Genomic DNA, 26,830 nt, shown 5'->3' on the forward strand with positions numbered 1-26,830 from the left:
GGTATAGTCCAGACACCGGGAGCCCTCCAGAGGAGTCTCACAGACTGCCAAGACGGAGAACCTCGTAGCTAACGTGTGTGCAGGTGTTATGAAAACCTGCCCCGCGCCCCCACGCCCGGGCCAGGCACTCTGGCTCCTTAACGCGCTCACTCACCCACACGGTCTTGTTCTCCATGTTGATGGTGGGGATGCTCGTTCGGAGGAACAGGGTAGCCCAGCCTGATACACTGACTCTGTCAAAGTCTCTGTAATCCTGCATTGGGGGGGTGGAGGGATGGGGGAAAGGGGTGGGTCCAAAGAAGCATCTGAAGCCCCTCGGAGCCTCCCTCTTGACCCTGAACATCCTCCCCAGGGCACCCTCCCACCATTTGGCATCTTTAAGCAGCACCCCAAGGGCTCTGAGAGCCAGACATCTGCACACACAAATCCACATCATTCATGCATCGGGTCCGACGCCGGATGCAGGGGACAGCAGGGACAAGGAAGGTCATGGTCTAGGGTCAGGTCCCTGGTCTAAATCCGGCCCGGCACATGCTTTTGTAAATAAAATGTTTTTGGCGCACAGCCATGCCCGTTCCTTTCTACATTGTTTGCGGTGGCTGGTGCTCAGTGGCGCAACTGAGGACTTGCAGCGGAAACTGCACACCCCAGAAAAGCTGAAAAGATTGATAATCTCGCCGTTTGCAGAAAAAATCTGGTCTAGGGGGCTGGCATGGGAGTAAGGGTGACCCAGAGCAGAGCGTGATCGGCGGCACGCGTGGCTTCGGAGAAAGTTCTGGAGAGGTCGTTTGCAGCTGGAAACCTCAGCAAAGACCTCACTGGTGGTGAAGCGGCCCGGGAAGAGCTTGAAGGCTGAAGAGGAGCTCACGTGCAGAGGTAACAGAAGGGGAGCTGGCCTTCCAGGGGGAGGGAGCAGGACCGCAGCGATGTGGGGGTGGGAAAGGAACGGACACAGGAGGGAATGGACTCCTGGGAGACAGTCGTTCTGGCTGGAGATGAACATGACATCACATCCACACACAAATGCACAAACTAACACTGACAGGCCTACAGTGGCAGGTGTACAGTGCCTCCTGGGTGAAGTCAGACGTTGTCACTGACACAAGCACACACAGGGGCACACAGACGCGCAGGAGGCCTGGCTGTGACCCTGGCCTCACGCTCTCCCTGTTACTCTCCCCACCCTGGAGGGAGCGCAGTAGAGACGTCCAGACCCAGGCACTGACCTCAATGAAGGTGCTGTTCCACACTCGGGCCTGCACCGTCACGTTGGTGATGGCAGGGCTGTCAGGAATGGGGCACTCCAGCCACACGCAGCGGGCCTGGTCACCACCGCACTTCTGAGGTGTGCAGAGGAAACGGGACATGAGACAGTCTGGAGCGTCACATTCTTCCTGCTTCACCCCTTCCCTTTGGCTCTTCCTCTCGATTAGTCCCACTCATGGATGACCCCAAGCGGCCCCACCTCACCCCTCCGCTCACGCATACCACCCCACCCCCACACTTCCACACTGAAGCCCATAGAGATACCAAGGATGTAGACAACATGAAATCTGGTCCCTTTGCCTATAAATTGGGCCCAGCACCTGATACTTCCTTCCCACCCCAGTCCCACACTAAGCCTTTGTTCATGCCAGCTTCCCCCACCTGGGACACTGCCTCCTACCTGGCCACCCAGCTAGGCCTCAACTTGCCTCCCAGGCCTGTTCCTCTCTCCCTTCCAACAGAGGGCGCCCTGCACCACCACCCACATCTCCCCGCCTCCCCTCCATCCTGCCTTTCCCATTCCCCAGCTCTAATGTCCAAGACTTTGGGCCGCTATAGCACCCCCAAAAAGATGGGGCTCTTGGGAATTAAGCCAGCGTCTCTTCCTTTGGCCCCCCGGATTGGCTATTCCTCAAGGCCAAGAGCAGTGGGATGCCCGCTGAGGGAGGAGATGAGTCTTCCTCCCTCTGACTAGGGGCTCCTGATGGCACAGGGGTCACATCACTCCATCAGACCAGGGTCTCCTGGTGACTAGTGTGCCCAGTCTCTCTCCCTTGCTTTGGTGCTCTTTGGTGCCCACATGCCCTGTGATGATGCAGACAGTCCCTCCCAACCTTGTCCTGGCCACTCACCAGCTTGGTCTCAGACTTGGCTTTCTTGGCAACAGCCAGAGTGACTGGCGGGGGGGCCGGGCCTCCCCCTGGGTCCAGCTGTCTCCGCCTGCGCTGTGGGGATGGTGGCCTGTCACCAGGAACCTGAGGAGGGAGGAAGATGTTGGTTGGGAGGAAGGAGTGGGAGCAGAGTCAGGGGAAAGGCAGAAAGGGCAGGGCAAGAGGGAGGTTCCTAAAGGTATATGAGAAGAAGGAGGGCAAGACACTGGGCTTTCTGCCCTGCAGCATGCAAATGAGATATGATGCAAATGAGATGTAAATGCAAGACCCCCAGTGGTGTCCTTACAGAGAGTGTGAGATTCAAAGGGTTGACGAGGTCTCCAGGTGGCCGGCAGGGCCAGGACCCATTGCCGTGGATGGTGATCTCTGTGGGGTACAGCAGCCACTTGCCATTGATGACTTCGTAGGGCCACTCAAGCCCTAGGACCAGGGTCCCCAGGGCTGCCAGCCCTTCCCCCATTGGGCCCACCTGTGGGCACAAGGGGTGTCATGGCCACTGCCTCCTGGCAAACCACCTCTATCTCACCCATCCCCAACCCGCACACCCTCAGACCCCAGGCCCTCCCTGCCTTAAAAGTCCCCGCCCGGGGTCCCTGTGGCCCCCTTACCTGGAACTCATACTTGAGGGGGCTTCCCACGTCCTCCGCAGTTTTCATGCCAGACTCGCCCATCACCGTCCCTCCGAAGAAGCTTTGTAGTCGGTGATTCACTCTAGGGGTAAGAAAGATGCTGGAGTCTGAGGGGGTGGGAGGGGCCTTGGCAGAGGGGGTGGGCACCAAGGTAGGCAAACTCCGGCCCCTCTGACATCAGGCAGACCTGAGATAAATCCCAGCTTTGCATTCACTCACTGTATACCCGTTATCACTCAAGCAAGTTATGTATCCTCCCAGAGCCTCGGCTTCCCCATCTGTAAAATGGAGTTCACTGAAGTCGCTATAACATGGGGCTGCTGTGGGAAGTCGCTGAGCTGCTGTATGTAAAACTCCTAGCACAATGAGCTCTCTTGAAATGGCAGAGCCACACCAAAACCTTGGCCCCGGGCTGGCTGATTCCTCCACTGCTACCTGCCTTCCAGAGTAGGTAATAATAGTGACTGCTGTTAGGGGAAGGGGTGGCCCAAGGGAAGAAGAAACCTGAGGATACTAGGCCTAGAGGAGTGTGTCCGAGGAGCTTGGGAGCCACGTTGAGGACAGGGCGGCCCCTGCACCATCACAGTGAGGCTGCGGGAGGGATGGTACCCACATGCTGAGTGAGGCCCGGAGCGTGTAGTCCACCAGCAGAGTCAGGGTCACGGGCCACAGGTTGTCCTGGTGACTTGACCTGAGGAGGGAATGCAGGGGATAGGTGAGAGCTGTCAGCTAAGGCCGGGGCTGCAGGAGGTCCCAGGATGTCTCACCCTTGCCACAGACTGGCCTCTTGAGGTCACTCACGTGGAGAGCTGCAGCTGGGCCTGGAGCTCCCTTGTGTGCAGGGTCACTCCGGTGACCTCGAAGGCGATGAGCAGCTCCATCTGCCATGAGGACAAGGGAGGCAGAGAGGGGCGTGTGGGGCAGGGCAGGGGTGATGCTATGGGGGAGAGAGGGGCTGAACTATATTCAAGGGAGTTGGTTCTCTGGCCTCCCCCCTATCCCCGTTCTGGGCAAGGAGTCTCTTCCTGGCCACCTCTGTCCACACTTTTGCCCTGTTAGCCTCATCCGGGTCCCCTTTCCCCTTCTTCTCTGTCCATGATATCTCTGCTACTTTCAACAACATGACCTTGAGCAAGTTACTGTAACTTTCTTTTTTAAAGAAAGATTTATTTAGAGAGAGGGAGAGTATGGGCAGGGGGAGGGACAGAGGAGGAGGGAGAGTCAAAGAATCTCCAGCAAACCCCGTGTCAAGTACAGAGCCCCAAGGGGAGCTTGATCTCATGACCCCGAGATCATGACCTGAGCCAAAATCAAGAGTCAGGTGCTTAACTGACTGAGCTACCAGGCACCGGAGTTACTGTAACTTACTAAGCCTATACTATCTTTCTGTAAAACAGCATCTACCTCCTCAAAAGTTTGTGAGAACTGCATCATAAAAAAAGTGTGAAGTCTTGGACTCGGGGCCTGGCACATAGTAGGTGCACAGCAAAATCAAGTTCCTCACCTCCATCTGCTCTAGTTTTGTGCATCGCCAGTGGCCCCATTTTTCTTAGTCTCTGGGCCTCCCCCCATGTCCTCCTGTATTGCCCTGTCTCCTACCCTGGCTCTTTCCTTCAAGGAAGCCTGGGAAGCAGGCAGGCAGAAGCAGGGTTAAGGAGCTCATCAGTGTAGCAGCCTGGGACCCACAGGCCTGGTAAGGTGTGGCCCACACTCACCCTCTGGTTCCGTTTGAAGGGGTTCCCCAGCTCACAAACAATGGTCTCGTTGGCCTGGCATGTCCCAGCCTGAAGAAAGTAGACGAATCAGGCGTGGGTGGTCAGAGTCGGGCATCTCTGGCCCCTTCCCTGTGGCACTGGGTCTGATGCCCAGAGGTTCCTATAGCATTACAGCCGCCACAAGAACCTGAGAAAGCCCCGCCGAGAGGAAGCGGGGTGAACACGGGACTAATGGGAACACATGTAAATGACATGCATATAAGGATGTAAACGCTCCCGGGGCCCTGTTTGGGCTCCGAGCCCTGTGGGGGTCACTCGCGGGGGGCACTCACGGGGCGCACTGAAGACAGCAGCAGGGCGGGAGGCACTGCCAGGGTGAGCAGTGCCTCGTGGGCGTCTTCCCCAGCGCGCTCCCTGCTGGGGGTGTTGGTCACATTGATGCTCAGGAGCAGTTTCCGGCCGTCTCTGCTGTACTGCAGCCTGGGGATGGAGTGGGGAGGACCCCCAGGATTGAGCCCAGAGACCCACCCCAGGCCCGCCCCTGATCAGTTAGGCCCCGCCCCTCAGATCTACTGAGTAAATACAGTTCGGTCTCGGTCTCGGGATAGCCAAGCCCCACCCTCCAGCCTCTCTTGGAGAAGAAAGCCCCTTTCCTGGCCAGTGAAGGCCAGAAGCATCTACCTGGCCAATTAACATCCCTGCTCTCAGAGCGCCTCTCCTGAGGCCCCTCCCCTCGGATCTTCCGAGGTCCCTAGGATTTTCAAGACCCGCAGGGCCCCGCCCCTCACCAGTGAAGCCCCGCCCCACCCTTGGCCGATCAGCGTGGCCCAGAGCTCACCTGCTCAGCGGCTGCCCCAGCTCCGACACAAAGGCTGCCTGCATCTGCAAGTTGCTGTCACATTTGTTGTCCTGGCCGCACTCTTTCTGGAACTGGACCTGGGGGTGGCCAGAGGCGTGAGGATCTATCGGGCACAGCGACGTCTGGCTTCACGGGCCTCCCGGCCCCTGCCCTTCAGGTCCTGGCCCCATTCACCTCGGTGTGGTTCTCCAGAACCTGCGCTTGATTCAGCACCGGGTAGGGGTCTAGGGACCGCAGCCCCAGCCGGGGGTGCTCAGGAATCCTCAAAGGTAAAGAGTAGTTCATAGAGATGATGATGGGACGGAGTTTGTCGCGGACGTTGTCCTGGGGAAGGAGGGGGAGCTGAGCCCAGCACTGCGCTCCCCTCCCCTCTCCCCAAGTTGACTTTTCACACCACCCTGAACCCTCAAGGAAGAGCTGAGCCTCCACCCACCCTGAAAAACCCCAGTATGGCTGAACCCCCTCTGGTCCGATCATCAAATTGACCCCCTTCCTACAACTTTGATCTGCAAGCAAGGTGATGGGACTCCTTCTCTCTAGAGTTGGGGGTGGGGGATATATTGGGGGCGGGGTTTGTAGAGCATCCCTTCATCCTTGGGGTCCCCAGGATGAGCTCTTTTAACCTAGATAGCCTAGAGAGGGGCTGAGCTGGTCCCACACTCATGGGCCCCTTTTGCCCACCAGACACCAACTAAGCCAAGAGTCCCACACCCCTCACTTTTGTAAGAGGTGATGAGCCCTTTGGCACCCATCCCCATTCCGAGCCCTATCTCTTTCTACCACATTCTGTGCACTGTACCCGCTGCAGACTTATAGCCTCACAGGTCCACCTCCCCGACCTCTGTCTCTGGGGAGACTCCAGTCCCTTGCCCCTGACCTGGCGGGGCATCTACCTCCCTCCTCCAGATCTTGGAGCTAATGTCCTGCCCCAACCCCTCCCTCACCATGAGGAGCAGTTCCAGCTTCTGGCAGCGCGTGTGGGGCATGGAGAAGAAGCCGTGGAAGACAGCTGACTGGCTGCGGGCAAAGCGAAGCCGAGGCGGTCGGCGGTCCCGGTCGGCCTCCAGTGTGTAGGCCAGGGCTGGGGGAGGACGGGGTGTTATCAGTGCCTGGGCAAGCATGCCCCTCTCCCCCCACACCCCCACACTCACTGATGTTTCTCCTGTAGTTGGGGTTCCCGGCACTCTGGTTGTAAGCAAAGCACAGTTCCACCTGCACACTGTTGGGAGGCAGGAGACACAGAGGGGGAGGTTATGGTGGGACCCAGTTATCCAGGCCCTGGCCTTCAACCCTGTACTGGGCCAGGGGAAACTGAGGTCCTTAGGAGGAAAGGCAGGGGCAAACCTGGGGGTCCACAGAGCTGCTTTGGGGTGCCCTTGGTGTCTTCCCTCCCCCCTCCCCTGAAAGCCATAGAAAACAGGGTTAGAGGGTGGCACAGTTCATTAAGCAACCGACTCTTGGTTTTGGCTCCGGTCGTGAGCTCAGAGTCATGAGATTGAGCCCCTCATTGGGGGCGGAGGGGGGGGGTCTGTACTCAGTGGGGAGTCTGCCTGAGACTCTCTCTCCCTTTCCCTTTGCAGCTCCCCCTCCCTCTAAAGTAAATAAAATCTTTTTAAAAATTTAAAGAAAACAGGGTTAGAGGTCACCAATAGGGAAACTGAGGCCCTGAGAGCAAGAATGAGTTGCCTGAAGTCAGCAGTTGGTTGGTGCCCTGCCCAGTCTTGTACAGGATACACTGTCCAGATCCTCTCCCACTCACCCCTGCTTTCTGCTCTGGGACCCTTTGCCTTCTGATCCAGGCCTCATTCACACAAAGGCCTCGGGGTCATCTCCATCATTACCGTGACCATGTTAGCAACTAACATATTCTGAGCACTTCAGGTGGACGAGGTGCCATGTGAAGGGCTTTTTGTACTTTATCTCATTTAATTATCACAACGATCCCATAAATTCATTATTATTAACTTTGTTTTATAGGGAATGAATCTGAGACTTGGAGAGATAATTTGTTCAAGGTGGCTCTCTCCCATCCACCTAAGTGTCTCCTTCTTCCCTACTCCTCTGGGACGTCCCTCCCCAGAGCCCACCTCTACCACTGCAGTGGGCAGAGCTGGGATTTGAACAAGGCTGTCCGGAGCTCCCACTCCTAACCACCACTCTCTCCCGCCCCTCCAGTATTTGCCCGTTACCTTCTGCAACGAAGTTGGCTTTTTAATGAGGTTGGGTAGAAGGGGCAACGCTTATCCCAGAAATCAACCTGCTACGGGTGGGATAGCAGGAGTTGCCAGGGGAGGGGTTTCCCTTCCTGGCCTGCCCATGCATAAAGAGGAGTGCATGCACAGAGAAGGGCCCCGAGAGTCTCACCAGGAGGTGGCTGTGCAGAACGCAGGGTCCAGCACGGATGGCCGGGCCACCAAGGTCTTATGGAGGATGTTGATGACAGGCCGTGCCCTGCACAGAAAACAGACATCAGTGCTTCCTGCCTGGCCCCTGCCAGGCCAGGCCCAGAACTCGGGCTTGTGTGGACCCAGTGCTGAAGGTGGACAGAGCTGGGGCTCCGTGCAGACAGGGCTGGAGGGGAGAAAGGCCCCTATCCACCACTGGCCTGGCTTACCGCAGCAGCACGATGCGGTCGGACAGGCTCCCAACCAGCAGGTCCGGGTAGGAGTTCCCATCCACATCCATCCGTCCACTCAGTGAATAGCCAAAGGTGGCCAAGCCGGGCAGTCCCAGCTCCTCCCCCTGGATTACCTGGGGGAAGGGGGAAGCAGCGGGCACAGGCTGAGGGTGAGCTCTGGGGAGCGGCGCCCAGGGGAAATAGGGAGAGGGTAGGTGTGGGGAAGGAGGGAAAGCCCCCTTTGTTCCTATCTACCCATACCTGCTGTGGCTGTCCCAAGAGCCCGCTGGAGCTGCTGTGGTAGATGTACACTTTGCCCAAGCCCTCAAATGGAGCTCCCACGGCAATGTCTGGGGAAGAGAGGCAGGACAGGTCACCCTGAGTCCTGCAGGCCCCATGTCTCCCCGACCTGGCACTCCAGGCCACAGGGTCCAGCAGGAAACAGATCTCACACTGCCAGGCATCGCTCAGAACATCAGAGAACAGAGCTCTACCACTCAGGATTAAAACCGGGACCGCGGTAAGCCCAGTTGCCTCATTTTATATTGTGGGAAAGCAGGTCTAGGAGAGACATGGGACTTACCTAGAGTCACACCGCAAGTTAATATGACAGGCAGGTCTACACTCCTGAGCACTGGCCCAGTGTTTGTTCCTTACTATGGTCCCTTCCCTCTCCTCCCCTAGACTCCCCTCCAGACGCCTGGTTCCTCCAGTGGCATTTACCAGCAGGGTCACATAAGCAAGTGTTCCCTGTTGGTGACTTTGCCAGGTAGTTATCAAGCACTGATCTCCTTTAATCCTGACAAGACTGCTGGGGTTGGGTACTGCTGTCCCATTGTATAGAGGAGGAAGCAGACTCAGAAAACCCAAAGTCACACAGCTAATGAGTAGAAAGGGGATGGTTGAGTCCATGTCTGTCTAATACCGGGGGCTGGAATGTTAAGCACACTATCACTTTCCTTGTTAAAAATTCCTTAGATTTTAGACTTTTAAAATTCTAACCATTGTTTCCACAAATAAACCCCACCGAGTTTTATGATCTTCTTAAGCTTTACGAAACCCTTTTCTAGTTCACCGCTTTTGATCTGATAAAGCCTAGGTAACCGGAAGGCCAAGCTTGTTAGAAAAGTATGTAAAGGAAAAGTAAGTAGGTCCTGAGTAGAAACTGGACGGCTCTTCTATCAGTAAATGCTTGGGCTTTGGTAACTGAACTTTCTAGCACCGATTTTCGCTCTTCAGCGACGCCTCTGCCTTCCTTTTGGTTCTCAGGGATGTTCTGGGAAATTGAGGTCATCTGGAAAAATGGTTTCCAGATAAGCCAGGGGCTGTCATTGCAACGAGGCTCTTCCTTAATCTGTCTCTTTCCTTGATACCCCACGTCTGATTGATCCCCAAGTCCTGCAGATCCCTGGACATCCTCCATATCTGGGGCACCCACTTTGTCCCAGCCCTTAGCATCCCACACTTGATAGAATACGTTCGTGACCTTAACACCCCCAGCTTGCTCTCCCCCATCCATCCCATATCACTCTCCAGAACCATCTTTCAAGGTACCAAGCTATCATATCACACCCCTGCCCCTGAACCTCCTCTGGACACCCACTCCTCTGCCATTACCCAAATGTAAAGCCCCAGTTCCTCTGCCTGGCTTTCAAAGCATCTACCCCCATCTCCACACTGCCTCTCCAGCCTCACTCATCTCTCACGTGAACACCCCACATCCACTAAATTTGGGTAGACTGAGCAAGTATCCCACGCTCACATGGGGCCCCTTTGATTCCCCTCTGTTTTGCACACTCAACCCAGTGGTACAGCCACTCCTCCGGGAGGCCCACTGAGCTTACCACAGGTCACGCCCCCTGCACGGCCTCTCTCTATTACTGCCATGAACTCCCTGGGCCTGGGCCCCATCCCATCCTCTCTTTGGGTCCTGTCAAGCCTGGTATGCAGCAGGCACCCTGTCCATGGGTGTGCTGGGGCAGGAGCGCTGGCTCATACCCTGGAATCCATCCTGGTTGATGTCACCAATGCTGGCCACGGAGAAGCCAAAGGCGGAGCGACTGGGGCCGTGGAGAAGGAGGGAGGGGTGGGCAGGGAAGGAGGTGCCTGCCTGGTTCATGAAGACATACAGGGCACCCCCTACCTCTTCTTTCCGCTCAAAGTAGTACGGGGCGCCCACCAGGAGGTCCTGCCACCTGCACGGGAGAGAAGGAGGGAGAGATGGGACATAACTCTTGTTTAGTGGGCACAACTGCGTCAGGGTCCAAGGCTATACAAATGGCATCTCTGGCCGTGGCTCCTGGGAAGGACGTGGCAATGTCAACAGGACCCGTCTGATAGAAGACACACGTCACAGAAAAGACAGGGAGCGCCGATCACACCAAGACAATCCACATCCCCGAGAACCATACGAGGACAAAAGTAGATGCAGGTGTCCTGCAATTGACGTGGAAATACCCAGAATCTCATCAAGACTAAGTGCAGTCACATGCAAATCCCAGTAAGGAGCAGGCAAACAAACGGACAGTTGGACAATCGGACAATCATGACCTTCCATCGCTCTGCCCAGGCTTGAGCAGGCCTGTCCCCCGGCTGTTCCCCAGGGTTGCGGGGCCCCAGAGGCTGTCCCTGGATCCTTACCCGTCATTGTTCAGGTCCGCCAGGGCAATGGCACTGCCAAAGTAGGCGCCCACCTGCGTGCCTTCCAGCACCTGCCTCCTCCGCAGGTCTCCGCCCGCCTCCTGACTCAGCAAGAAGACAGCGCCCATGTGTCGGTACCGGGGGGCACCTGTCACGATGGTGATGTCCTTGGGGTGCAGGATGGCGCTGCCCACCTGCACTGTGTACCCTAGGATGGGTGGGGAGGTTGTCAGTCAAGGCCCAGTAAACTTGGTCCCCTTCCACTCTGCCCCCCAAGACTTCCCAAATATCTTCTATTCCTTTATTCCAAGTTGGACAAGAAAGTGGACCCTGGATGCCCAGCCTCCAGTCTTGCCTGCACACCAGACTATGACTTCCATGAAGGTAGGGACTGTGAATTTTGGGCCCTCAGAACAGGCCTGGCATACAGGTGGTGCTCAATAAGTGTGTGCTACTTGAGCTCAATGGTGCTAGTCACACCTGCACCGTGACCTCACTCTTCCACTAGGCACTGAAGGTGAGAGGCCAGCGTGCTAGGAACTGAGCCCCCTCCTTCCTCCACCACCCCATGACCCACCACAGCTCAACTCACCAATATAGAGGTTTCCTTGGTCCTCTGGGTCCTTATAGCTATATTCGGATAAATCCCAGTCCTTCCGCTGAATCATGTAGCTATTTCCTTTCAGGAGGGGGAGGAAGGGGTTTAAATCACCACTCCCTTCAACCACCATGTCCAAGTCCCCCTGACACCCCCACACAATAAGGACATAATAACCCCTTTTATTTCTGAGCACTCTGCCATTGGCAAATCACATCTGCTTTAATAATTCTGTAAAGTAGAACGAAGATGCCCATTTTGCAGATAAGAAAAGCAAGGCTCAGGGATAGGGAGCAGGTGTTGAGCCAGGGCTGGAATCTGGTCATCTAGGCTCCTGGACACAAAAGGACATTGCTCTCGCTCTAGACACTGAGGCCAGACTCCACACCATTATCTCCTGGTCCTGCCCCAAACTCAGCTGTCCACCTGATCCTTGCTCCCTGGGGCTGCTGCTGGAGGGCACCTGCTGCCCTGCTGAGGTTCTAAAGGACAAGGGGTTGGTGGGGGAGGCAGGACCAGAGGACTGAGCAGAGCCCTCAGCCTCTGGTGTCTGCCCCTACGACTAGGCCCTGGGCTACCTGTTGGTCAAGAGGAGGAGATCTGGGGCTCCCTCTGCCTGTTGATTCTGCAATTAACAAGGATGCAGAAAGGAGAGGAGGCTCACTGGGACCACAACCTATGTGGTGGAGAGAGGCAGAGATGGAGGGGCTGTGAGCCTCAGACACCCGAGTATCTGAGTGTGGCCATAGCATTTATAAGCACGGCTCTTGATCTAAAGAAAATACTCCCCGGGCCCCCCAAAGATTGCCCTCTACGTATGGATGAGAAAAAAAATGCCCCCAGCTCATCGAGAAGTGGAAAAGAGAAAGTAGAACACTGTGTTGAGTGTGATCCTGTGTGTGTGTGTGTGTGTGTGTGTGTGTGTGTGTGTTTTAAAGATACCTATATATTCTAGGGGTGCCCGTGTGGCTCAGTGGGTTAAGCCTCTGCCTTCAGCTCAGGTCATGGTCTCAGGGTCCTGGGATCGAGTCCTGCGTTGGGCTCTCTGCTCAGCAGGGAGCCTGCTTCCCCCTCTCTCTCTACCTGCCTCTCTGCCTATTTGTGATCTCTCTCTCTCTGTCAAATAAATAAATAAAATCTTTTAAAAAATAAATAAAGATATCTATATATTCTAAAATAAGTCAGAGGCTCTGCGAGACACTCGGTAGTCTGCACCGGAAAAGAGGACGAGGGAGGTGGGAGGGAGAGGAGGGGCACCCTCGCTCTTTGTATCACCAAATCCTACTGTCCCAGTTAGTAGCTGCACCAGGAGCATGTTTTATTGTCTTAATAAGGCTTTCAATGCTTGAAGCAGAGTCAGACGGACCTGAATTCCAGTTCAGATTTCGTAACTTACCGTTGGCCCTGGGCAACTGATTTCATTTCTCTGAGGCTCAGTTTTCTGGAAAATGGGTCTAAAGATGCTTTGCCTCATGAGGGTAGTTTAAGGCTAATTAACATAATAAGTGCTTGAGGTGTGAGAGGGGCAAATAGGTCTCTTCCGCCCCCTGGGAGCGGGTGGTCTCCGCTCCTCCCAGGGCATCCCCCCTGCGGTGCCTACCTTGCCAGTTGTAGGCCCCCGGAGCGCCGAAGTACACGGTGTTGTGGGTGAAGCCACCACTGGTTCCCAGCTGGCACATGCCTGTGGCCAGGTAATCTGTGTTGCTGTTGCACATCTCGTTGTGGTACGTCTGCCAGTCGTCAGTGGGGTCCAGCTCGAGGTCGTTGCCCCGCACGTAGCACTTGCCCACCATGCGCCGCTGGTCCTCCGACCCTGACCACAGCACCTGGGTGTAGCGGTGGGCGCAGACCTGGGGACACACACAGCCTGAGCCCACAGCAGAGACCGAAGGCCGGCTGTCTCCTTGGCCCTGGGCACCGCTGGCTTGGCCGTGGAGGAGCTCGAAGAGGTCTCCCAGCTTTTCTGCCATGCCAAAGTGACACTTGGACCTGCGTCTGCTTTCCAGGATTCGGAAATCTGCTCTGAAGGGTGGGAACACTTTTTGGGAAGGCCAGGAGGTCCTGAATTTGAGAGTGGCTTACAGATCTTGGCAAAAGGAAAAGGGGAAAGGATGAGGGGATACAGGGCCTGGGTTCTCGGGTCTAAACAGAGCAGATGAAGGAACTTAACCTCTCTGCTGTGCCCTCTTAATGGATGGGCCATTGTTAAAATAATCATAGCAATGACACCAGTTAATAATAGCAACGAACACCTACTGAGTGCTTCTTATATGGCAGAAGTCTAAGCTCTTCACATACGAATTCCAGTAGGTCTCCCAACACACCCCTGTGGAGTAGGGATAATTTCCACCAACCCCCCCATTTTAGATAAGGGGCACAGAGAACTAAGTCTTTAAGATCCCACATCTAGAGAGACACAGAGAATCCTCAAACCAAAGCTGTCAGGCTCCCAAGTCTGAGCTCCTAAACGCTAGGCTGCTCCTGCCTCTCTTGTACCTTCTCCCCGTACACTGGAGGGGCTCGACAAACAGTTGTGGGACAAATCAATCAGAAAAGGGTGTTTGTAAAACAGCCAGGGGCCAGGGGAAACCCGGAACTGGGTCTGCTTGCTTTCTGTGTCTGCTTCCAGCCGTGAGCTCCCCCAGCAGCAGGCCGGAGTCACTGTCAAGCTGCTGGTGCTAGCCGAAGGGGGGCACACAGCAGGTGCTCACTGAACATCTGTGGAGCGGGTATGCTTGCAACTGAAGAAGGGCCTGGGATCTAGAACCACCCTCAACAGAACTGAGGCAAACCCGGGGCTTACAATGGTGTTCAAAGGTGACAAACTGTAACAGAGATGACTATGGGGGTGGCCATTGATTAGATGGGGGCACACTCTCTGGAGTGATGTCAATATCTCTTTAATGGGTGTCGGTTTCACAGGTGTTTCCTTGGTCAGACCTCCTTAAAACTTAAAAATCTGTATGTTTCACTGTCTGTAGATTACACATCAATTTTTAAAAAATGAAAAAAAAATTGCCTATCTGGGATTCAGAAATTGAGACCCCAGGGGCTGACACTGAAGAAGGCAGCCAGGAAGTGACGAGTGACAGCAGGGAGTGGCCCCCAACCCCCAGGGGTGAGCTGGGGTCAGCAGGGCTGCGCCTCTTCCGCCCGCCAGCCTGTCAGGAAGGAGAGGGCCCAGGCCGCACTGCCCCAGGCTCTCTCTGCCCTTTCCTCCTCACAGTTCCCTCAGCTCGTTCCCACGCAGGGTGAGCACCCTGAGAGGGGGTAGTGGGGGGGGTAGGAAGTGGGTGATTCAGACAGGACCCAGGCCCTGCCAGGCCCTGGAAGCATGCCAGAAGTGCAGATGGAGGAGGCACTCAGGACCATGGAGACATCCAGCCACAGAAATGGACATCTGCAAGGTCCCAGCTCACTCACTGAAGACCCCTCTCCTGCCCTCTGATGCCCCCACCAGCTCCTGGGAGATGAAGGAGAGGACTGGCTTGGGGGGAGCTGACAGTGAAGGCCCACTTACCAAGACTCTGCCTGCAGGGCCCTGGCTGGCCACTGTCACCCCGAGCCACATGTCCTCAATAATGTGATGGTCAGGGTCACCTGTGGGCATGGGAGGGATCATGAGCCAGGGCGCCCGTCCTCCCGGTGCTCAGAGCCTCTAGAGGGTAGGAGTTGGTCTTCCTGGCCCTCCGCTCCTGCAGGCCACCCTCCCTATGCCCTTCTCCAACCCGCCATTAATCTCAGCTCCACAGATGCCCCGTGGTCCCATTTTCCTCTAGCGTTCCCTCCTCCCAGAGGGAAAAGAAGGGAGTGGAAACCGCCCAGTTAAGCTGGATAGCTCCTCCAGGTCGCCCTCCATGCTACCCCCTCCACTGGACGCCTGCCCCAGTGCTGACCCCCCAGCGCCCTCCCCTCACTTTTCTCTGAGATGTCCATCCGCTCACAGTCGTCCTTGTCGGCAGTAAGCGGGCACAGGTACACGGCGCCGGTCCGGTTGGTGTAGCCATCAGGCAGGGCGAGGTCCCGGGGAGCACCAGCCAGGAGCCTGGGTGGGGAGGATCCAATGAGGTTGGCGGGCCTGGGCTCAGACTCCCCAAAGTGTGCTTTGAACAACTTTCTGTTCAACATGTTTGCTGAGCACCTGCTGTATACCAGTGCCGGGCTCTAGGGTCAGGAGATGAATGGATCCCGGCCCTGGTCCTCCAGGAGCGGCTAGCGCAGGAGAGGCAAGAAAACAGACATCTGCAGTCAGTGCCTCCAAAGAGGAAAGCAGGGCACAAACCAGCCCAGAGGCAGCAGCATGCGGAGTAGTGCGGGAGGCTCACAGACAGGGGAACAGGACTGAGTCTGAGGACGGCCAGGGCTCACCAGGAGAAAGGGAGGAAGGGCACAGTAGGCAAAGGTATGACCTGCACGAGGGCCAGGAAGCATGAACAAGCAGTGTGACTCAGGATCCGCACAGCCCTAAGTGTGGTGGAAGCCAGGAACATGGGGTGGGGGGCAGGGTGGGAGGGGGGTTTCAAGCAAGGCAGTGACATGATCAGATCTGGGTTTTGGAAGGGGTGCTTTGGCCTCTGAGGTAAAGGTAGACTGGAAGAGAGAATGACTGGGGGAATCCTGGCACAGGTTTCAACTTCTGGTGGGGGGTGGGGGCTGCGGGAGAGGACTCAGGAGGCATCAGTCCTTCCTCTCTAAATTATATGAGGACTCGGGCCCAGGGGCTAGCACTGAAAGGTGACACTGGATGCAGGGAGTGTCCCTGAAAGCAGAGCCAGGTGAGCTGGGGTCAGCAAGGCCCCTAAGCGACCTGGGCGATGTCTATCCCTGCCCCCGCCGCACGGCACTACCACCCCCTAGAGACAGGCATACAAGCTATGAGGGGATGGGCACCCGACACTTTGTGGACAAGGGGGCCGCAGGGCTGAGTTCTTGGCAGGTGGGCCTGAGAGCGGGGATTGCCCCCAGCATGCCCAGGACCCATCTTTGGGGACACCGACTGCAAGTTCCTAGATGGGTGCTTAGGGCCCTGGTCACACAACCCATTGCAGACAGGTGGCTAGAGGATAGGAAGGCAGATCAGCCTGGAAGCAGTATCTCAGAAGATGGTCTTTGGCCCACCAGCATCAGAAATCCCTGGCCAGGGGCTCCTGGGTGGCTCAGCTGGTTAAGTGTCTGCCTTCAGCTCAGGTCATGATCCCAGAGTCCTGGGATCGAGCCCCACATCGGGCCCCCTGCTCCGCGGGAAGCCTGCTTCTCCCTTTCCCACTCCCCCTGCTTGTGTTCCCTCTATTGCTGTCTCTCTCTCTCGGTCAAATAAATAAATCAAATCTTAAAAAAAGAAAGAAAGAAAGAAAGAAAGAAAGAAAGAGAAAGAAAGAAAGAAAGAAAGAAAGAAAGAAAGAAAGAGAGAGAGAGAGAGAGAGAGAAAGGAAGGAAGGAAGGAAGGAAGGAAGGAAGGAAGGAAGGGAGGGAAGGGAAGGGAAGGAAGGAAAGAAAGAAAGAAAGAAAAGGAAAGGAAAGGAAAGAAAAGAAAAGAAATCCCTGGCCGATTTGTTAAAAACTGGCAAACTCCTCAGCCTACCGCAGACCATCAGAATTGAACCTGGAGGCAGAACCCCAGAACCAGCCTATTTAAGAAATACTGTGCACCTCAGGTCAAGACAGCTCTACCCCCTTTGCTCCCTGATCATCACCTCCCTGTCTATAGCCTGTGGACATTCTGCCTGGATGGCCTCCCGGATCCCGACGGACACAGCCTTCTGGGTGGCAGGCACCTCCTAGGTACCCCTCCGTCTGGCCCCGGCACCACCATCATCCCGAGGCTCCCAGCTCAGAACTGGGCTCCGGGCTACCTGCCAGAGTCTGGAGGAGCACAGCAACATCCCCGCCCACAGCTCCTGCCTGGGACCCATGAGTGAGGGCAGCCGGGGAGTGGGCAGGGCTGGGCCTGGGCATGCTGGGACCTGGGGTGCCTCCGCCCACTGGCTGTCAGGAATGCACTGCCTGAGGGTGCTGGGAAGGGGGTGGGACCTCTGCCTGCACCTCACTTCTCCACTCCAACCTCAGCTGAGAAGTGTCCCTGGGGGCAAGGGTGCAGCTTCTCCAAGCAGAGCAGCGCTAGGAGGGGCGGGCAGGAGGGCTGGCAGGGCGCCAGGGTGGCAGCCTGGGCCCAATTAGTCACCCTTTGTCTGGCCTGGACAGGGTGCCTGGTGAGTCCACTGCCTGACCACCCAGGTCCCCCCGCCCCCTAGTGACTGCCAGGTGAGAGAGGGAGGCAAAAGCGGGAAAGGAAACGTCTCAGCCTGTGGGAAAAGAACCGAAGGGCCTGGTTCTTCCTCGGGAGGGACGTTTCTTTTCCCTCTCTGAGCTGTGAGTGCTTCTTCTGTGAAATGGGGACCGCGGCTGTCCCACCAATTTCCAGGGTTGTTGAGGGGAACAAACGGGTCCATGCTTCAGAAGGGCTTTTGGACTATGACGTCATGGCCAATGTGAGCACTTAGTCCGACTTCTGGGGGCATCAGGGACTGGACTTCCGTCACCCCCAGGTGTTCCTCCAAGCACGCAGGAGCTTTTGCCTCACCTGGTTAGGGAGTCTGGAACAGAGGGCAAAGAGCAGACTGGCTGTTTAGAGGGAGCTGAGGATGGAACCTAGGAGTCTTCCCATGATGGCAGAATCACTGGGTGGGAGGGAAGGCACTGGCTACAATGAACTTGAAGGGGTAGGTCCAGGCCTCAGGGGGCAAGGTGTCCCTCGGGAGCCCAGGCTGCATTCCAGGGTGGGACACGCAGTGGAAGTGTTGCTGTCCCCCAGCGTCAGGCTGGATGGCAGGGGGGACCAAGCTGTGGAGACATGGGGTGGCCGGGAAGCAGGGTAACCATGACTTCCCAGCTATGTTCATCTCAGAGGTAGTGGGCTGAGGGACCCTTTTTCTTAGCCTCCTGGGGTACCGCGCAGGGAAAGCCGCCATGAGTAGCATTTGGGACTGAAATCAATCCGTTTGCCGTCCGTACTCACTCAGCCGTCACCCTGCCCCAGCCTTGTGCCCACTGATGGGCGGTGGGGCAGGGCGGGTGCCCTAAATTCCAGCCCCACATCCCAGGCCCCTCCCTCCCCAGAGATTCCATGGGGAGCCCCCCTCTAACCCCACTGGGGTATTTTTAGCTCCTACTTGGCCTGCTCAGAGGCCCTTTAAGGCCCTCTGGCTCCCAGCCCAGGATCCAATGGGTCCCCAGCCAGGGGACTGGGAGTTGGATGGGGAAGGCCTGTGCAGAGGGTCAGGTCCAGATCCCTCAAGCCACAGCCAGGTGTGGGAGAGGTCTTCCTGGTGCAGAAATGAAATGGAAAATAGAATGCAAACACGCTCCTCTGCTGCCTGCTTTTGGGGCTGCTCCAGAGCCATGGGTCCAAAAGCTGACCCCTCCCAGATCACCAGTGAGTCCAGCTCCAGGCAGCTGTCAGAAGGGAGGCCAGCAGGATGCTCTGCCCAGCTCTTAGAGCACAGAAGAAAGGAGATCTGACTTTCCCTCTCCTGGACTCGGGCTGGGCCCCTCCGGGACTGGGGGGATGGATGAAATGACCTCTCAAGGGCTTTCTGACAGCTCCTCAGCCTCGTCTTTGGCTCCAGCCAGACAGCCCCTCCTGGCCTCTGGGGAGCCCTTGAACTCCAAGTTCCATAAAAGCACTTCCTCAACCCCCCGTTCCATCATTCTTCCTGGGGTGGGGGTGGTGGGGGAGGGTTCAAAGCTAATGCAATGGCCAAGCCGAAAACAGCAGAAGCGGAGGAGGCTGGGGAATGGGGCCCAGGAGCATTCAAGGCACCAGGCTGGCTCACCCCGAAGAGAAGAAGGCTCCTTGGGGGACACTGGGGTGGGGTGATGCTCAGAGAAACCGCCTGTACGATTCAGGGAGGCACCCGGAAGCTTCCAGTTAACTTGGAGGGTAACAGGGGCCAGCAGAGAGACCGCAGGCCCCCGCGCCGCACTGCTCAGGGTTCCCTGCCCCTTGGGCCGGGAGACGGGTGGGTGGCGCCGGGCGCCGCTTCGGCACTGAGACCAGGGGTGCAGGTGCAGGCAGCCCTCGGATGCTGGGTCCCAGCTCTGTGCCCAAAGTGCCGCCCGAATTAGCCATCTCCCTAGAGGCTGCTCCTGTGGCAGCTGAACAACAGCCCTCTCCGTCCTCTCCTACGTCGCCTTGACGCTGCCCACCCAGCCCCCTCTCCCTCCTGGTGACTCAGCCCAAGAACCAGAGCAACAGGCTGGGGGAAGCGAGAAAATGAGAGAGGACAGGAGAAAGAGGCCTTGGCCCCAAACAAGGCTGTTTTTCTCATTTCTTCTCCCTCTTGCTGGCTCCTTAGTATCTTTTCCCTTTTTGATCCCCTGCGGTGTGTGTGTGGGGGGGGGGGGTTCTCCCTGTTATCTATTCTCCATCCCTCCAGCTGCAACAGACATCTTCCTCCATAGCTTAGCTCGGGGCAACCCCCTTTCATTTTTTTCTCTACAAAGTCAGGCTTCCCCTGCCTCCCACCCCATTTAAAGCTCCTCGTCCTGGGCGGGTCGCTGGAGAGAGCCCAAGGAACAAGGCGCTCCACGGTGCAGGCCTGCCTGCAGCCACAACTGTTCTGCCCATCTCCTCCAGCACGAGCCTTGGAGGCTGCCAGGTGCCTGCCCTGCCCAGGGAAACATGTTTTAGGAGAGCACGGCAGGTAAGCCCGGTTCCTGCCTACCTCAGATATGACCTCATCAGCCAGAGGCACAGCCACGCCCGCCCCAGGCTCCGTAGACACCCTCAAGTTCATGCAAGCGCAAAGGGGAGAGAGAGCTCCAGAAGTATCTTTGTAGTCTACAAGGTCAGGCTGGACCAGGACAACTGGATTCCCAGGAGGGAACCACAGAGTAGGTGCTGGGGGCCGGGGGGCAGAGACCAGCTCCCAGAGGAATGGTCTCTCTGCTTCCCCAGGGCTCGTCACACATCCTACCCAGAAGCCCGAAGCACGTTGGTCCTTGGCCTTCTTCCTCACCCGCACTTCCGGCTACAGGGAAGCCGGGGCCTGGGTTGGGATGAACTCCGATGTGGGAGTTCCCTAACCCGGGTCCAGAGATAAAGACGATGGGAACGAGATAAAGACCTGGGGTTTTAACCGTTTCTGGAATAAGGCCTTCTTTGAAAACAGGATGAGAACCGTGCTCTTCCCTTCCCCCTATCCCCGAAGGACGCACGGATGCAGGATTTTCCGTGTATTTGCAGGAACCCCCCCCACCGCCCAAACCTCCTGCAGACCTTCTATGAACTGAGGCTAAGAGTTTGTTCAGGACCAGGAGACCTCCCCCCTTTTCCAAAAGGGCTCGTAGGCTAACAGAATATAATCCCTGACTGGTTGGTTCCCCGAAGCTGTGCACTCAGACAGCTGTTCACATCTGGCTACACAGCTGGCTGCAGCTTAGCCCAGCTGGCCCAGCTGGCCTTCCCAAAGGGCCAAGGGGCAGAATTCAGCGAGAGGAGGAGATGAGCCAAGATAGAGAACCACAGGGAGAGACACACAACTCAAGAGAATGGCCCAGAACTTGATCTAGAATTACCTGCCTCTCCACAGTTCATTAGTTTTAGAACCTTCTGGGCTTTCAGCAGGCCTAATGTGATCTCTAACTGCCTAGGAAGAACAGTAAAGCCCCTCTGCTCAGCCATCTAGGGTGAGACCCATGGGTACGAGGGCCTGGCTTTGGCATGAGAGCCCTGAGCTGCTCCCCGGAGACACAGGCACATGCAAAGTGATGTACACACACTGTCTCACTACAGCCCCACTGGCACCTCATGAAGAAGGCATGTTATCCTCCCCTCACCCTTGACAGGTGGGGACATTAAGATTCAGGTATTAGTGACAGATCCAAGACTGGAAACTGGCAGGGGGACTTAGGGGCCTCTTCTCCCTCCCCAGCATCTGCTTGCCTCTTAATAGGCCAACAGAGGCAGGAAGGAGGACATAGATCCAGGTCCAACCTCTCTTTGGAGAAAACTAGCCCCGAGAAGGGAAATATCTTGCTCAAGGTCACATAGCGGGTAGGGGGTTGGATGTGGGGTTTACAGAGGCCATTATCTACTCCAGATTTTCATTATTCACTCTCATTTTCCCCACCTTCTTTTTCCACTGTGTTGTCTTATATCATGCAGATTCAGTATTGAAGTCTAAAAAAATCTGGGCGCCTGGGTGGCTCAGTCAGTTAAGCAGCTGCCTTCAGCTCAGGTCATGATCTCAAGGCCCTTGCATCCAGTCCCGCATCCGGCTCCCTGTTCGGTGGGGAGCCTGCTTCTCTCCTCTGCCCCTCCCCCTGCTCGTGCACACTTGTTATCTCTGTCAAATAAATAAATAAAATATAAAAAAAAAAAAAAAAAAAAAAAAAAGGAATTCTAAAAATATTTTTCTGGGCTGGGGCAGAAAGAGTGCCAAACAGAAACTCGGGCTGATAGCCACTTTCAGGGTCTCCAAAAGATGAAGGGCTGGTCAAGGGCAGCCCACAGTTGCTGGCGCTGTGCTGGGAAGGGTGTGGTGGCCTTAGCCTCTGCAAAAGCGAGATGGAGGCCAGGTAGGTAGGTAGACTGGGCCAGGGCTGGGCCAGCAGGGCAGAGGCCAAGACTGAGGCAGAGTTTGGACTTTGGATATTCCAAGCTTCCTCAAGTTTCTGCAGGCCCCAGCCAGAGCTGGGAAAGCTTTCAATACACCTTGTAGGAAACCCCGTCCTCTTGCTCATGGAGCTAGACACCAGGTAGGGGTAGATGTCTGATAGGTTCCCCAGCCCAAAGAGGTAGGTGGGACCTGCCTCACCTGTCCCAACTCCTTCCCTTCTGCAGTAGCCTCCCCTCTCCCAGCTGCCTTTTTTCCCCAGCTGCCAACCTCAGCATCTGAGCCCAGGGCAGAGAAACTTCTAAAACCTAGACTTGCCCTCTAGGCAGGAGTGTGGCAGTGGCAGTGGGGGGGGGTGGTAATAGGAAACATGAACAGCTGGATGCAATCTCCTTCGCTCCTCTCCCCTATGGGTAGCTGTTCCCCCTCCTTCTCCTTACAGCTGTCTGGGAAGGCGAACAGAAGAGAAAAACACCATTTCCCTCTTCAAACCAAAACAAACACACTCAGGGTTGAAGATTCAACATGAATCTGTGGAATGCAGGGAAGACGTCTGGTGGGAGGGCGTCCCTGTGGGGGGTGTGATGGGGGGGCAGGAGTGCAAGCAGGAGTTGGGACAGCTCCCTCTACCTCCCCATCTTCAAGGGGTCAGAGGAAGCTCCTGGACAGTTCCAAAGGCCCAGACTCGCCCATCACCTCACCCTGCACCCGCCAAGCACCAAGCTCCCAGCGCCTACAAGGCCCTCCAGTCTGGATCTGCAGAGGGTGTGGCTGGCAAGGCCCTGGCGCTTAAACATACGGGGCCACAGGTTCTTCCCAGTTAAGGGGGAAGAGGGATCCACTGGGTGTTTACCTTGCAGTTTTCCCCAGGTCCCAGCCCTGGAGAGAAGTATTCCTACATTAGGTACGTGGTCGACGGCGTGGGAGGAGGCTCAGGAAACGGGGATCCCACTTCTACTTTCAAGACAGCTTTACAGGGCTGAGGGGCTGAGTTTAGACAGGTTCTGGCTGGGTCAGCACTTGCCAGGGATTGCGGACCCCATCCCACACCCAATCCCTCTGCTTCCCGCCAGACCTGGGTAGAGAAGGCCTGCCCAGGTTTCCCCCCACCCCGCTTAATACCGGTTCACTAGAGCCCGCGCCTCGCGGGCCTGGAAGCCGGGCTGCGACTCGGCTCTGGATCCACCCGCACCACTGCACACACACTCTCTCCCCCAGCCCAACGCCCCTCACCATCCCCCGCCAACCTCAACTTACAGGTAGCGCTGCTGCCGCTCCGTCTGCCGGTGGAGGGCGACCGAGTAGCCGAAGAGGCTGCCCGGGTTCTTGGCCTCCTTCACCACCAGGAATCGGGTGTCCAGGTTGAAGGCGGAGGCGACGCGGCCGCCGGCGGCCACCATCAAGGCGAGCGCACAGAGCATCCGGCGCGGGACGCAGGCGGAGCGGCGGGGGCCGGGGGCCATGGCTGCGGGGGCGGGGGCCGGGGCGAGAGCGCGTGAGGGCGTGCAGCTGGGAGTGAGGACCTGTTCACCTGCTCCCCGCGCCACCGGAGAGCACTCGGGCGGGCTGCGTCGCTGAGCCCCGCAGCGCTGAGAAGTTTCTGGCCCCCAGCCCCGGTCAGTTTCACGTCCGCTCAGGGTCTGCGCTCTCAGACTCCTCTTCGAGGTTCGCGGGTCTACTCTCCCGCCTGCCCGGCCGGCGGGTCACCGGCTCCCCCGTCCCCGGCACCCTGCCCCCAGCTCGTCCCGGCCGCGCCCCCTTGGCCGCACTGTAGCCTTCGATCCCGGCTCGGCGGCGGATCTGGGAACGCAGACCGGTCGACCGCAAGAGAGACGGGAGGGAGCGGTCCCCTCCGCGCGCGCCCCGCCTCCCCACGCCCAAGCCCGCACCTCCCCACCTTGCGCGCCCAGCCGGGGCTCCGCTTTCCTTCCGGGGAAAGAGAAAAGGTCCCGGCTCCGCTACCGCCTCTTAAAGGGGCAGCACCGCCCCTCCCTCCTCATCCTCCCTAACCAGGCTCCGCCCTCTCCCCCAAACACCTGTCGGGAGCCCCCAAAGGCTTGGATTTCCCCTCCCCGCCCCTTGCTTCTCCTAGGGAGCGTCACCTCCCGAGCAAGATGGATTGGACGGGCGGGGCCAGGGGGTGGGATTTGTCCGGCTGCTTTGCTCCGGCGGCTACCGCTGCTGGAAAGGCCTTTCCTGGCGCGGCCACCTCTGCGGGCCCGCTGGAGAGCCCCGGCGTTGGCGCATCTGGGAGGCGACATTCGCGCGCCTCTGGGTGGAAAGCCGGCTTCGCCTCCGCAGCGCTGTGAGTCCCTGAGAGGCTGTTGGCGGTCTCTGGACGTTCTTCCTCGCACCCAGGCCCTTCGCTGTCCTTGTCAAGATGTGTTTCTCTTGCCCGCCCGTCCCTACCCACCCTGATCCGGGCTGGATACTGTCCCTCCGCAAAGCCAGACGGATATTCAGCAGTCGTACTAACCAAGCATTGCTAATTGTGATGAGCCGCAAGACAGCGCTTCCCCACAAAAGGCTCCGCCTTCTGGTATCCCTTATAAACCATTCGGGGTGGAAATGAGTCCCTTCTCCTTAGAATGCACTGTGTGGCCCGGGAGCGGGGCCTAGACTCTAACCCTGTCTCGTCCACTCCTGCCTTCAGGGCCCAGCCCAGCAGAGGTCTCCTCCTCCTACCCAGGCTCAGCCTGAGTGTTGCCAGCCTCCCTAGGTGTGTAGTGGGTGGCCCCAGGTGGAGGTAGGTGGGCGGGACCCAAAGCTCTAGTCATCCTCAGAAGAAACTAACTGAAAGGGAACTTCAAGAGGAAACTATGTACTTTCTTGAATTGAACTCAGATTTCTCATACCGCAGCACAGAGACTCACTTCCCCTGCACATTCTTTTCTCCAGGCTGAAGGAACTTTGTTTGGCCCAGAAGTTCAGCCTTCAGCCCTCACTCTCTTGCAGTTTGATTTAGAGTCCCTGTCTCTGAGAGTTTATAATAATAAAAAGAAAACTACTGTGTAGGAAGTGCTCAGAAAAAAAAGAAAGTGCTCACTCAGCAGAAACTATGCTAAGTGCCTTACAGAGATTATTAGATTCAATCTTCACAACAATCTTTGAGGGTTATCTGCTTTATGATGAGAAACCCGAGGTTCAGAGAGGTTAAGCAACTTGGTGAAGACCACACAGCTTGGATTTTAGTTCTGGATTATCTGACCTTGGAGTCCTTCTTGACCCCTTATGCTAATCATTATCATTGGTATGATACTCAGGGCAGGTCTAGGTTGGGGGGAACCTGAAGCTTGTACCATTTGGCACCTCCCTAAGGAAGGGAAGAAGGACTCGGAGTACAAAATTATGTTAACACCTGGACAGGAACTTGAACGTTATAGTTTATGAATCATTTCACGTGCAGACTCCTATATCATCCTCCTGTCCTCCCTGTGAGGTCAGGATTATCATCCTCATTTAACTTAGGAGGAAACCCAAGGTTTCCAATGTCCAAGTTCAGATGGCTCACGGGGGTGAGGGTGAGGGAGGGGGCAGAACTAGGACTGGAAGCTACTCACCACGGCTGCATCTGTAAGAGACAAGTCCCAGACAGATGTTGGTCACACAACCAGATGCATTAGAGCAAAAGCAACTACAACAACAGTGTTCTCTAAGGTTCCCAAGCTGTGAATCCCAGAGTCACCCAGCCTCTCCCAATGGTCTGCCTTGTGGCCCATGGCCTGCAGGGGTTAGGAGACATCTGGGCATAAGGAACAGAAAGCTGACCTGGGTGGAGGTTGACCAGTTACCTTGTTCTCCTTTGGGCTGGCTGCTAGGTCACAGCTGTCTTATTCCTGGAGAAGAGAAGATGTTTGGGGCCAGGAGGGCAGGGGCCAGGGCAGACGCTCTGTGTGGGCAAGGAGTCCCACCTGAAACAGCTTTGAGAATCCTGTGATGACAGATGGGCTCTATGCCAGGCGTTATCTCTTTGGCCATCCCAAACAGGAATGACCAGTATGTCCGATCCCAGGGCTGGGAGCAGGAAAGGGATGAGGGATGGTTTTTCCATTCCAAGGGAGTATCCTGAGGGAATGTGGGAGTGGGAGCAGGACTGCCTGGGAGCAGGGGAGGGCTCTAGTGAAGGAATGTGGGGGAGCGTCAGGGAGATCTGGGGGAGACGGAGAGGGGATGGAGGGAGATGTGGACACTGGAAGGGTCTCTGAGCTGGAGAGAGGCAGAAAGAGAAGCCTCAAGTTCATGACGATGGTCTGAAGTCCCCTGGTTCCAGTGACATACCATCCACAGCCTGATCTCAAACCTCAGTTGAGTTTGTCATGGCAACTCTTCTCCGTGGAAAAGGGCCCACCTAGAAAGGTAGACAGAGAGAAACAAGGGCACATGAATAACATGCATGAGAAGGAATCAGAGTCCTTTTTTTGATGTTTAACTGCTGACGCTTATAAGCCCCACCCCTCCCCCTGTGCCCTACACCTGCACAAACTGATAACAAAGCCCATGGGGGGGGGCATGTTCCCTTCTTTGGTGGCCACGGGGGATTTGAACCCCTTTCCTGCACAAATGTTCACCTTGATCTCAGTCCCTAACCGCAATGAGGCTTTCTCCTCTCCTTGCTCTCTCAAGCCATTTCAGACCTTGCTCAACAGGCCAGCCCTGCTCTCCCCCAGAGACCTCGATTATGTAAATAATAAACTCTCTAATACCCTCTTGGCCTGTGTGTGACGTCATCAGTCTTGACATCAAGCAAAACCTTGGGTGGAGTCTGTCTGCTTCTGCCAGGGACGGTGAAAACAGGTCAACTATGGGTTCTGCCGTGGAGGAAGGGAGGCTTCTTGGAGAAGGAGTATCTGGACAAGGGAGAAGGGAAGGACTAGTAGGACAGAGCCTCGGGAGAGAAGAAAGAAGAAGAGTTATTGGGGTCTGGATTGGGGTGAAGTTTTCTGAGTCACAATGATGACAACATCGAGATTCTTTTTTTTTTTTAATTTTATTTATTTATT

General features: G+C 56.5%; 1 protein-coding gene across 3 annotated transcripts in view; it reads right to left on the bottom strand.

The window, feature by feature from the left end:
* Positions 1–25,725, bottom strand: part of ITGA3 (integrin subunit alpha 3) — a 29,873-nt gene extending 4,148 nt beyond the window's left edge. Inside the window, exons 1-24 of one of the 3 annotated variants that reach the window (XM_032872131.1) lie at positions 25,622–25,725; positions 23,088–23,295; positions 15,132–15,259; positions 14,735–14,814; positions 12,815–13,064; positions 11,209–11,295; positions 10,617–10,824; positions 9,975–10,171; positions 8,238–8,326; positions 7,974–8,110; positions 7,724–7,810; positions 6,511–6,578; positions 6,304–6,440; positions 5,534–5,683; positions 5,339–5,436; positions 4,833–4,980; positions 4,501–4,569; positions 3,587–3,666; positions 3,399–3,476; positions 2,765–2,867; positions 2,443–2,625; positions 2,118–2,240; positions 1,227–1,340; positions 155–253 (exon numbers count right to left, since the gene is read on the bottom strand). In XM_032872131.1, coding sequence (XP_032728022.1) covers positions 155–253; positions 1,227–1,340; positions 2,118–2,240; positions 2,443–2,625; positions 2,765–2,867; positions 3,399–3,476; positions 3,587–3,666; positions 4,501–4,569; positions 4,833–4,980; positions 5,339–5,436; positions 5,534–5,683; positions 6,304–6,440; positions 6,511–6,578; positions 7,724–7,810; positions 7,974–8,110; positions 8,238–8,326; positions 9,975–10,171; positions 10,617–10,824; positions 11,209–11,295; positions 12,815–13,064; positions 14,735–14,814; positions 15,132–15,259; positions 23,088–23,293 — 2,919 coding nt within the window. In that variant the 5' untranslated portion in view covers positions 23,294–23,295; positions 25,622–25,725. Of the gene's footprint in view, positions 1–154; positions 254–1,226; positions 1,341–2,117; positions 2,241–2,442; positions 2,626–2,764; positions 2,868–3,398; positions 3,477–3,586; positions 3,667–4,500; positions 4,570–4,832; positions 4,981–5,338; positions 5,437–5,533; positions 5,684–6,303; positions 6,441–6,510; positions 6,579–7,723; positions 7,811–7,973; positions 8,111–8,237; positions 8,327–9,974; positions 10,172–10,616; positions 10,825–11,208; positions 11,296–12,814; positions 13,065–14,734; positions 14,815–15,131; positions 15,260–23,087; positions 23,296–23,599; positions 23,667–23,727; positions 23,895–25,621 lie in introns of those variants that run through there. The other 2 variants (XM_032872130.1, XM_032872133.1) reach the window with 2 other exon arrangements.
* Positions 25,726–26,830: the final 1,105 nt, after the last annotated feature.

This window comes from Lontra canadensis, unplaced genomic scaffold (assembly GCF_010015895.1).
Source record: "Lontra canadensis isolate GAN:19392208 unplaced genomic scaffold, GSC_riverotter_1.0 scaffold43, whole genome shotgun sequence".
NCBI classification, from domain to species: Eukaryota; Metazoa; Chordata; class Mammalia; order Carnivora; family Mustelidae; genus Lontra; species Lontra canadensis.